This window comes from Apteryx rowi, unplaced genomic scaffold (assembly GCF_003343035.1).
Source record: "Apteryx rowi isolate R43461 unplaced genomic scaffold, aptRow1 scaffold_53, whole genome shotgun sequence".
NCBI lineage: Eukaryota > Metazoa > Chordata > Aves > Apterygiformes > Apterygidae > Apteryx > Apteryx rowi.
The window spans coordinates 2,940,006-2,951,638 of NW_020450794.1; the positions used below are offsets into that span (position 1 = coordinate 2,940,006).

The window sequence follows — 11,633 nt, forward strand, 5'->3', positions numbered from 1 at the left end:
TCAGGCTGAAAGTTAATCTCATGCTTAAAATATTTTGTTAGTGTGATGTTTAGATTATTTAGAGAGGAAATCTTAACCTGTTGTAGAGAAATTCTCTGGACTGGCAAAATAATTTTAAAGCCGGATTTGAGGGGGAATTAGCTAACATTTTGCTCTTGGATAAGTTTAATAAACAATCTAGGAAATATTTCTGTGTTTGAATTTACTTACCCAATAAGAGCAATCGAGTCCTATGTTTTCACACCTGTGGGTATATGTTAAATACCAATGTGGAGAGGGGGCGGATGTTAACTTACATTTGAATTATCATCTTTTTTTTTTATTCATTTTATGTGAGCTGAATTCTGTTTGCTAAAGAATATGCACAGCTGCATGAAAATGATTAAACCAGTAATCCGCAAACATTTCTGCTGAAAGCCTTTCCTCGAGAAGCTTCAATGCTTTTGTCTCTTCTTTAAACACTACACTTCCTTATGGCTTCGCGTTGCATTTGCAGATTCCCAGCAAAAGCTCTATGCTCTATTAGTTTCGCTGATTTTCCAAAACTAACACAGATTTAGTTGGCAATAAAAGCAAAAGCGTTCTAAAAACCTCTCAAAGCTTAAAAAAAAAAAAAAAATCTCTACCATTTTATTTACCTAAAATTGATGATTACCGAAATAAACAACAACACGGATATATGTAGAAAGTTAACTAGTATTAGTTGGTTTATAATTTAATCTACTCTTCAATGTTACGCAAGGGCAATCCAAGACTTTCCCATCTTGTGAACTGCACAGTAAATTCAAGTTTACCTTGAGATAGAAGGAAAAATGAAAAGTTATAATCAAAAGCTTCAGAAAATCTACTTGGCTTGAAACGGTATTTTCAGTACTGCTGTCCCTGCATTTTCCAGCCAAGCAGTAGCAAGGAAAAACAGCTGGGACTGAGATTTGCTGGACATATGTGTTTTCAGAGGCTGCAAAAATACATGGTAGCAGTTAAAAACATCAGTTCTATTCTCACTGCATAATCCTGGAAAGTCCTGCAAAGCTTTTTATAAAAAGTATTTGCTTAAAAATATTATACTGGAAGGAATTCCCAGTCTCCTGCTGGGTTTGCTTATTAATAGGAAATTAAATGTAGGAACTTTGGTGCATAGTTACCTGTAAATAATTCTCCTGTAGAAGAATGAAGGATAGGATGATGTACAGTCCATTCGTTATTTTGATGGTGATGTTAGAAATAATTGATGAGAGGAGAAGTCATGGAACTGTGCTCTCTCCTGCCTATGGATGGTACGATTTAGTGGAGCCCCAAAAAATTGCGAACAAGGAGTTCTGCGGTGTAAGTGTAGCTGTGCTTCAAATTGTCTTCTCTGTTTTCAGGTTAGATGTACTATATGTATCTGAGCAGACTGGTTGCAGCGGAGCTTGGAAGGTTGGATTCTTCCAAAATCTCAATAGGAAAGAATTGAATATCAAGCCAGAATTACAGAATTTGGGCTTGCTCTAGCAAAGAACCAATAAAATACCCGCTGGAAGCTGCTTAGCCACGTTCCAGGGAAAGGGGCTTAGAACATGCTTTTGCTGTTTAGCCTCTCATTGATGGGAAGGACTTAAAAGCAGCAGTTCCTAAGGTGTATTGCTGTGTGAGGCTATCACCTAACTTAAGTGCTTTGTCTTGAATGCATAAAGACACCCGGAATATGTGAGCTAACTTAGCTACAGAAAGCAAAGGGTCCTGTCTTCATCCTGGGAGGAAGAAAGGTTAGGCTTTTGTTTTGTGGGTAGCTTGTATCAGGCAATTTGGATTCCTGTGTTAGTCCTGTACTGGATCATAGGCACTGTGCAAGTAGTTTAACTTCTGTGCCTTTTGCTCGCGCTCTGTGAGTTGGACAGCATGTGTCCTGCCTTCTGTCTTTGATCTTACTGCAGGGGAGGAGAGCAATATCTGCGTTTCTTCACTCTAAGCTCGTTTACTCCTCACACACTTGTTTGAAGAAGTATTTTAATTGCATTTTAACTGCACTGAATTGCAGTTTAACTGCACTGAATGATTTTTGGTGTCTTGGGCTTCCCAGCAGTCCATAACTGGTCTCACTGGGTTGAAAAAGGCACCTGGCACTATATCATTCTGCACTCTGTTGTTTTGGTGTGACACTGTGTTCCTTTTGGACGTACCATGAAGTTACGGTATGAAAGGAGGATGCAGTAACAGCAAACCACTTTCTTGAGGGAATTGTAAATGAGAGACAGTCTGAATCTACAGAAAAGATTCAGGCAGAAGGCACGATAATTTCTTCCAAGAGTTTCTGGTCTCTGGTGACTTTGGAAGGAGATAAACCAGGAGTCTCGCAATACCTGAAACTGTATATGCACAACAGCTACCAGTGACGGGAACTGGGTTGAAGAATGGTGCCAGCAGTTATGTTTTGGAGATAAATAACATCCTGATGTTAGAAATTAATTCTGGAGACCAGAGTGTATCCGCCTTGATCACAATAAGTAAGTGTCATTGTACATAGGAATTGTGCTGAACTAGACTAATGGCGCTTTTTTTTTTAAACCCATGAAGTGCACTGCATTCCAAGTAGAAGTATAAAGTATAGTCAGCTCATCAGCAAAAAGCCACCTTACTTTGTTACTGTTTTCCTAATTCTGCCCTGAACAAATCTAAGCAACATGGTTAACATAAGTGCTTCCAGTGCTGCTTTCAACCCAACACCTAGGCTTTAAAGGTAGCAGTTATCACAGTATTGTGAAATGACAGAAGAAACTGCAAAATACTGGATCTTTTGGGAGAGTGGAGTCCTGTGGAAAAGTTATGTGCCAGTACTGGAAGTGTTTGATTATTTGACTTAAAATTTTCTATTAAATTGGATGCAAAATAGGTTCTTGAATTAATTGCAGTTAATTGCAGCCCAAATATTGCAGCTTTACCCTAACACATAAGTCAAGAAAAACTGATAAATAATGGAAACATATAAGGAAACATTTAAAAAAAAACCACCCTAAACTTAATGATGTGTGCTGATAAGCCTTGGATAAATATTTTTAATAACTATCAGATTAAAATTATAGAAACATCAAGACTGAAAATACTAGAAAACAAATAAACTTCTATCTAATGTGCTTTCTCATCCATTTGTTTTTTCCTTCTTAAGTCTCATACATTTAATGAAAAGATACGGTAGTTGGGTAGTTCTGACTATGCAGGAATATTTCAATCCAAATATTGAAGGAGAATTTTTTAAAGCATATCCAACATATATAATGTATATATATGTGAGCATATGTGTGTGTGTGTGTATATTTTTATATACATATATATGAAAATATCTAAAAATATTTGTAAGTATAAATCTGAAATGCACACCCCAAGTACTTGATTAACTTGATGGTGTTTAATTAAAGTGACCTCATGTAAAATTCAGAGCGTAAATGTGAATGTTTTTTTGATAAGATGCTCTGATGTTGGCATGAAAAACAGATCCTGAAAAAGATTCACGCTGATGTTATGTTGGCATATAATACTTCTGCTGATAAGATGTTCCAAGTATATTTATTATGTGGGCATCTGACTAGCACAGAAACAAGAATATTATGTACACATTTCCTGCCCCTAGGTAGTCTTCTACATAACTGTATTTACTTTCTTCCCTTTTAAGCTACTTTATGATACTTGGTGCGCTAAATTTCATTACTTGGTATTTTTCATCCTGTGTTGTGTGTTAGCTGGTGTATACATAGGAATAGAAGGGTTTGGGGACGTGGCCAGCTGGGTGGGATGTCAGGGTAGAACCTGCTGCTGAAGTACGAGCTTTAATCCATCCTTCTGCGCCGGCCTTTGAAGCTTGCAACAGTTTGTTTTCATAAGCTGCTTTAGTTATATTTTTGCCTATTTTTTTTTTCTAAAGGCTCTGCAGCCTGCTCTTCCCTGCTTCACTCCCTTTCAAATTGAGCTCCAGCCAAATGGGACAAGCGTTAGAGATCTTGAAGCTGCAGAGTACTTAAGTTATGTGAAAACTGGAGATTGCGTAAAGGAAAGAGACCCCCAGTAGTGTTTCTGCAGCTGTTTCTAAGGCTTATTTACAGAAACATTAACACTTTTGCTACAAGCCTTTATGATGAACTACACCAAAATAGTGTTTGAGTTATGCTCAATGCCTTCATTGTCAAAATTAAAATGGGATTTGGATTTGGACAATCCAGTACAATGTTAACAATACAAATCCTGCAGCTTAGTTTACATGTGTGAAAACAAGCAAGTGAGAAGAGAATGTACTATTTTAAATAGTGTAGCTAGTTAATTAGCATTAAGTGTGAATAGAGATCAGATTTTCTGCTTTTTATTCTTTACCTAATACTGTAGTGGTAGTTGAAAAAAAAAAGGTTCTGATTTTTAGGGGGGAGTTCTTAAAACGGTAAGCGTGGTCTCCAGTATTATGTAGAAGTGAACAGTAGTCTGTTCAAATAATCTTCTTGGGCCTCTGAAATTTCTTGGCATTTTAGTTTGAAGCCTGGAACTCTGTCCTTACTTCTTTACTTACTGCTTTGTGCCTCAGGAAAAAAGTGATCCCTTATAAAATCACATTTTCAGAAGAGTAAGTAAGTGAGGTAGTGCCAGTGGCTAGCTTTTTAGTATATGCAATGAAATGTTAACTGTTGTGAAAAAGGAATACCATTTTATATTGCAAGATTAAAGACAAAACTTTCAAGTACTATCCTCAGACATACTTTTTTTTTTTTTTAAATAGACTTGCTGGTACCTAATTTTACTCCAGCAGGGGGAAAAAAAAAAGAAGTTAACTAGTAGCTTTGTGTAGTCTGCATTTCTGTGACCTGTCCGGTTATACTGATAAGTGTGTTTCTTTTCTTTTCTCGTTTATTCAGGATATATGACTGGAACCCTGAACAACCAAATATATTCCAGGTAGAGCAGCTGGAACGTCTAAAGCAGGAACTACCAGAGCTGAAAAGCTGTGTGTGTCCCACAGTTAGCCACTTCAAGTCCATATCTCTGTGCAAATGTCGTCATGGTCGCCGGGAAGTGAAAGGTGTAGATAATTTAAACAGCATTCATGTGCACAAAGACTGATCCCAAGCAGGATGCTGTTTGGTATCTGTTTAATACTCACCGTTGGAACAGTGCTGTCTATGCCTTCGGGATGGTTTGTTTGTTTTTTAGTCCCCGAATAGCAATAACCATGTTCCTCCTTCCTGACAGTACTTGCTGAAAATTCAAATCCTGTTAAAATGTTCAGCCAGTTACAGGTATTGTTCCAGTTTACATATACAGTTTTAACTTTTCCATAATCAAGTCTCAAATTTTAAAACACTATTGGCACCAAGCATTTAAAAAAATTGTTATAAAGTAAGCAATCTGAGGAGCAGAAGACTCAAAAACTAAATTGTAAATACTAAATTGTAGAGAAGTTACAATGATCTGATACTGAAACTGCTGAAAAACTGTTTTGGCTTTGATTTCACTTCAATACTAATCTGACAACAGCAGATTAAGAGAGTGATTGTAATATATATGTAATTAGATCTGGCCTGAATAAATTGGTACCTCATATGCATGTATTTGCACTGATGGATCCAAGTGTACAAAGCTTTGTGCCATTTTATAAATATTTATATATATTTTTAAGTAAACTGCAGTGCACATTAACTCTTTTTCCCCCTTTGTTGGACATTGAGGCTGCTGCCGTTGTTTTCTGATTTGCCAATTGACTGAGCGGCAGCGTGTCTGCTTATAGCAATGAGGGGTGAACCTCAAGTACAGTCTGGTCATTAACCTTACACAGGCCTGCTAAACTTCAGAAGCGTCGCTAATAACTTCCAATGCTAGCAAAGTTACAAAAACATCTTCAGTGGTTAAGAATCTTTTTTGCACAGTAACCGTAATAGGCAAAATAGGTATCATGCACAAACTCTGCAAAGTGCATGCTTTAATTATTTAGCATGAAATTTAGGTGTTTGCTGAGGTCCTTGCATCTCTACGGTGCTAGTTAAGTGTGAGGGTGCAAGGACTGACTAAACTACTTCATCTTCTTTGCCTAAAACCGCAAGCCTGTTATTCGCAAACATTCGAGAAAAGGCAATACCATATGGTTTGACTTACTTAAATAATACAAGCCACTAGCTTTTGTATTTTGCAACACTTGATTTTCAGAGCAAGAATCACAAATATACTGAGTTCAGATAATTGGTATTTTGTTGGCTGATATCTATCCTCTGTAATTTATTACAAAGTCATAGTTTAGAACTCTTAATAGATACATATGCATGTCCTTTTTCCTCCTGAAGTTGCAGGTCATGCCAACGCACAGCTGTAACTTTCTACTGAAGTGTTAATGTATAATAAGAATGGAAAATATTTATTTTTTTCTCTTGTTGTAAATTGACAATGAAAACTATAGCGTATATTATATTCTTTATATGCAGTCATTGCTACATAGAACGGATTGTATAAAGAGTTCAGCCATTGCAACAACTTGCTTGGGCCTGCACCACTGCGCAGTTTGAAACAGCTTGTTTCAACTTGCCTTGTGCATTTTAGTATTTAAACTTTGTTTGTCCTGCACAAGCAGCAGAGTAGTCATTAGGTATCTGGAAGTTGTCTTTTATTTAAAATAATCATAAACATAAAATGAATTTTAAAACTAAATTTGGAAATGTGTGAGTTTTGCTTGGGGGATTTGGGGAGGGCAGGGGCACCGAACCTGATTCCTAACATCAAGAATGATGGTTGTGGTTGCCTGTGGTTGTCGCCTGATCAGCAAGTCCAGATTCCTCACTTGTTGGACGTGAGTGTGATGAAACTGTTAATTTTTCCTCACCGGTGTACCCCTGTGGCACTCCCTTGAAAGGTCTTGTAGGGCTTTGCCGACTGATGCACAACCGTACCAGCGCTGCACCTATCACTGCTCATGAATGCAGTAGGGCTGCCCGTTCACAGAGGTGTTGAAGGTGACATCGCTGTTGCGTGAAGGTGTTTTAAAAGTGATGCTGTGCCTGAAGCACCCTCTCGGGCTAATCCCTTCTAATGCTGAGAAGGGCTTAAGCACCCTTAAATTTTTTCTCAACTTTCAGATGCGCAGAGAGTAGTGTTTGCCTACCAGGCTCTGCAGGGGAAAAGCTAAATACACCCACCATAGTGATGGTTTTACAAGATAGCTGTGAAGAGCATCACAAATGTACAGTATTCTTGCTGACTCCCTTAGTCGTGATAAAGGTGTGTTAGCCACTTGCTCTGAACCCAGCTGGGCTTTAAAATGCTCTTCTGCTGTTTGCAATTGAGTTCACAGCATGGCCGCACGCAGCAGTAGTTGCACCGCAGCTGGCAGGGCAAGGCTGCGTGGGTAGAGGGAAGCACAGCAGGGTTGCGGGAGCAGGCAGGAGGAAATTAAGTTCGACTAGTATTCTGCTAAAAATGTTCTTTTGTGAAACTATTCTGAGAAACGCTACAGCGAGGAGCAAGGATAGGAGTAGCCAAGTATTTAATCAGCTTAAAAGCAAGTAAGTCCTTTACATAGTTTAAAGTAGTTGCTGGAACATAGGAGAAAGGTGAGGGAAAGCTGTTCACAGACTATGCAGCTGGGCCCTTGTCTGGTTTGTATAAGCAGTTTCCTCTAAGATTTTTTTGCAGTTTTCCCCCTTTGCATGGCAGCTGTGGTGTCTGGGGTGTCAGAAGAGATTGTCCATTGAGTAGCAGGTGGTTGACACTCAAAATACACCTGAGGCTCCCAGCAGTCCTGGAAGCTGGAGCTGCAGTGGTCATCTTCTGCCCGTGGTCCCTTTCTCAGAGTCTCTCCTGGAGGGGCTGAATGAGGAGAAGCGGCAATACTCAGCAGCAGGGAACCGTGGCTTTTCTAGAAGCTGTGYGGTAGCTCGTGGAAGCGCCGGCTAAGCGAAGACCTAGCGCTTTCTGCCGCCCTGCYGACTGCTGATTGAGGATGTGCTGCGAAACTCCTAAGTGCTGCGAAYGGGGGAGAGCAAAGAGCYGCAGCCCGGAGGACRCYGGTGCAGCCRGGCAGCCGAGCGCTGGCGYGTGGGAGGCTTGCGCTGCCGCAGCAGCTCCGACATGGCCACAGCTCGTCRCTKTAAGCCCCGTGCCGGCGCCTCGGTCTCTGCGAYGGGCAAAACGGTGTCTGTGTTCGGGCACCTGCATTGCTGGCGGGTGTCCGTCGGCTGCCGTAAGCTTTGCGCCACGGTTCCTCCTCGTGCAGGGACTGCCCAGCTCTCAGGAGGAAACGCTGCGGAGCCGTCGAGGGGGTTTTGGTGCCCCTGTGAAGCTGGTCGCAGGCCTGTGCTCTCCTCCCAGGAGCACCAGCTGCTCTGCGTTGGKCTCCGATTTGGGTGAAGGCTCCTGGGCACAGCAGGTTTTCTGCTGTGGTCTCTGCAGGCTGACGGCCCCGGCAGCAAGTCACCAAGGTAAGAGCGCGGTGCCCGGCGCGAGGCGGCCGGCAGCTTCCTGCGTGGGAAGGGAAGGAAGGGAGGGAGGGAGGGCGAGCTCGGGGCCACCGGAGGCGTAGGTGGCCTGCGAGCGTGTGACGGGCCCCAGCTGAAACCTCAGCRCTGAGCTTAGTGCTCTGGCTCTGTCGCCCCTTGAATGGGTGGAGGGGGGATAAACTGCCCGGTGTGACAGAGTAGTTGGGGGAATGCGAGTTCCTGCGTGCGAGCGCTTGGGTAACGGGGCGTTGAACCGCTGCGATAAACCTCAGGTAGAGTTCGGCCAGAGACGGGCGCGGGGGGGCAGCGGTGCTCGCGTGTTAAACGCATCGCGTGAGCGCAGCGGCACGTGCCCGCAGCCCAGCTGCCCCTCGGCCAAGGGACCCGACCGGTGCCCTTGCAAAGCCCTGCCGCAGCAGCGGGGCGGGTTTAGCCCCGCGGCCGCTGCTTGTACCTCGGCCACCGCGCGGGCAGCTCGTACTGGGGCGCTGCTGGCGCCTTGGCTGGCGCTGGCGCGTGCTGGTGCTCGCCAGCGTGCGCGTCTCCTGCCCTGGCACTGCCCTGGCTGCTTCTGGTATTTCAGATCGCTGACGACCCCCACCCAACCGCAGGCATACTGTATCGCAGGGGCTGGCGGCGGGTCCTTCTGCGCGCCCTTCTTGCTGCTTGCACCAGGCTCGAACGAGCGGTGAGGGCCCCTGCGGTCCCTGGTGGCTTTGCCGGGGGGGTGAGCAGGTGACACGGGACATTTACTTTGGACTAGGCTCAGTATTTCACCTGACAGAAGTGAAATGCTCCGTTTGCTTGTCCTGCAGGCACCTGCTTTATGGCCGCGATGCCCGTGCGAGTCTGGGGCTTCGTTGGCGGTAGGTGACTTAGCAAGGGGATAAAAATGTTCTCTGATGAAATAAGGATAAAGTAGCCAAAGACCCACAGAAAACAGGGAGAAAAGGTCATCCAGTCCATCCCCCTGTTATCAATACGAGCAGCTTTGTCTAGGCTGCTGTAAAACTCCGGTGCGGGAGCCCGTGAGCCTCCTCGGCAGGAGCCGCACTTGGAGCCCCTGGTTCCTGCCTCCCGCCGGCCGCGGAGAACGTGCTGCTGCCGCCTGGGCTCCGCTTCCCCTTCGGTTTGTCTTCCTTAGCCTAAATGCCCGAGGGAAGGGGAGGGGAGGGAAGGGAAGGGAAGGGAAGGGCAGGGCGAGCTCGGGGCAGGGTCCAGCGCGCTCGCACGGCCCTGCTGCCTCGGGCAGCTTTAGGCTGAGGTCTCTGAACAGCCTGGCGACGGTGGGGTTGAAAGGCTCTTCTGGCCGGGAGAGGCTGAAGGACCCTGTGGAGCTGCTGGGCCCAAGCTGCTGGCCAGGCTGGCGCTGCCCTGGGCCAGGGCGGACTTGCTGGTGGTGAAGGACCTGGTGCTAAATCACTCCGGGGAACTGGGGCGTTTTCCCCCTAAATAATGCGGAGCTGGACCCCGCAAAAGGGAGAGCGCGGCAGCGGTTCTCCCGCTCGTCGTCAGCCTTGTCCAGTTAAGTTATGTGACACCTTCTGTGAAGTTGCTTCGTGACTGTGACCGCGGCCTCGTTTTATCTGAGGGCTTGAAGGGCTGCTGAAACGCACAGAGCAATAATGTAGTAACTCATTCGATGGTTTAACGGAGGCGACGGCTCGGGGCAGGTAGTGCCCATCCGAGTGCCGTGCCGTGCCGTGCCGTGCCGTGCCTGGGGGAGGGACGCGCTCCCTTGCGAGCCCCGAGGCCTTGAGGAAGGCGTCTGCAGTTGTGCTTACGTGAAAAACGGCTCTGCCGGCTGTGATGATAAATTAGACTCTGTGCGTGTAAAGGGAGCCAGGATAAAGGTCTGTGACAGATAAATCCGTTCTAATTTTCTTTTTCCCTGAGATTATGCTGATGGTCCCTCGGTGCGGCAGCTCGAAGTGCGGCGATAAAGCGTTTGAGGGGGAAGGAAAAGCGAAGTGGCTCCATTGCAGGAGGTGAGATTTGCCCTTTGAGTCTGCAAATACATTTCCAACCAGGTGCTTATGAATCATTTTCTTCGGTACGCGAGGAGGCAGCCAGCTCATGCCGCTAATCCTGCCCTAGCGGACGGGGCAGCACGTTGACGCTGCCTCCAGGCAGGACCGCGAGCTGCCTGCTAACGGGGCCTCGAAGTTTCTCGGGGCCGGGATAACGGTGCGGATGAAACGCCGGCAACTGCGTGCCAGAGCCGGTGCTTTTACAGCAGGTCCTGGCTTTACGGCTGGGCCAATGTGTTTTTCTGCACGTTTTATTTTCCTTGCAGCACGCGCCGCGCYGGGGGAGCTGTAGCAGAAAGCCGGCGAGACGGCCGGGACGGGCCCCGGCACCAAACCCGCACCCCGGGGCCCGAGCGGCCTCTGCTCCCAGGCCACGCTCCCGGCGAGGAGCTCCTCCGGCCCGCGTCCCCCGAGCCCGGCCCCGAGCGGKGGGGAAAGCGCCCGCTGCCCCGGGCCCCGCGGGGCTTTAGGCGCTGAAGGGAGCACAGTGCCCGCGGTCGATGTCCGGGCTCATCCCACCGGAACGGGCTGCTCCAGCCGGCCAGGGAGGAGGCAGCGCCGTGCTCGGACCCTGCCGCGTGAGCAGGAGCGGCAGCGCAGGAAGGATGCGGCCTGCCCGGCTCGGCACCAGCACGGAGCAGCGCTCCCGGCCCTCGGACCCGCATCCTGCGCAGCTGCATCTGGCTGACAACACCCCAAGGGGGGCAGCCGGGGAGGGGTGTCACTGTGGGGAACAGGGTCTCCCTGCTCCATCCACCCCCTGCGCAAGGCTGAGGTGGGGGGGGGGTGGGGAGAAGGAGAAATCCCCATGGGAGCACTAGGGCTGGGAGAGGCTGAGTTGTGTGGGGACAAAAAATCGGCGAGGCTTTTCTGCCCCCACACACACCTCCCTTAGCCCCTGTTGGGGAGCGGGGGCAGGGGCTGAGGCCGATGCCGGGATAGGCTCAGGAAAGGGCGCTGCCCCCCCCCCGGCCTCTCCGGGGCTGAATCAAGCCAATGCCCCCTTCGTCAAGGAAAAAGGCTAAGTGAGGTGGGGGGGGGGCAGAAAAGCCTCGCTGATTTTTTTGTCCCCACACAACTCACTTGGCCTTTTTCCTCAATGAAGGGGGTGTTGGCTCGATCCAGCCCCGGGGGGGGGGGCAGCGCCCTTCCCTGAGCCTATCCC

General features: G+C 46.9%; 1 protein-coding gene across 2 annotated transcripts in view; it reads left to right on the forward strand.

Annotated features, from left to right (window-relative positions):
• Nucleotides 1-7,442, forward strand: part of GPCPD1 (glycerophosphocholine phosphodiesterase 1) — a 51,707-nt gene extending 44,265 nt beyond the window's left edge. The window contains exon 21 of one of the 2 annotated variants that reach the window (XM_026080658.1): nt 4,875-4,960. Coding sequence is in view for 1 of the 2 variants with exons in the window: in XM_026080657.1 (XP_025936442.1) it covers nt 4,875-5,079 (205 nt within the window). In the remaining variant the exon portion in view is untranslated. Of the gene's footprint in view, nt 1-4,874 lie in introns of both variants that reach the window. The other variant, XM_026080657.1, reaches the window with a different exon arrangement.
• The last annotated feature ends 4,191 nt before the right edge of the window (nt 7,443-11,633 follow it).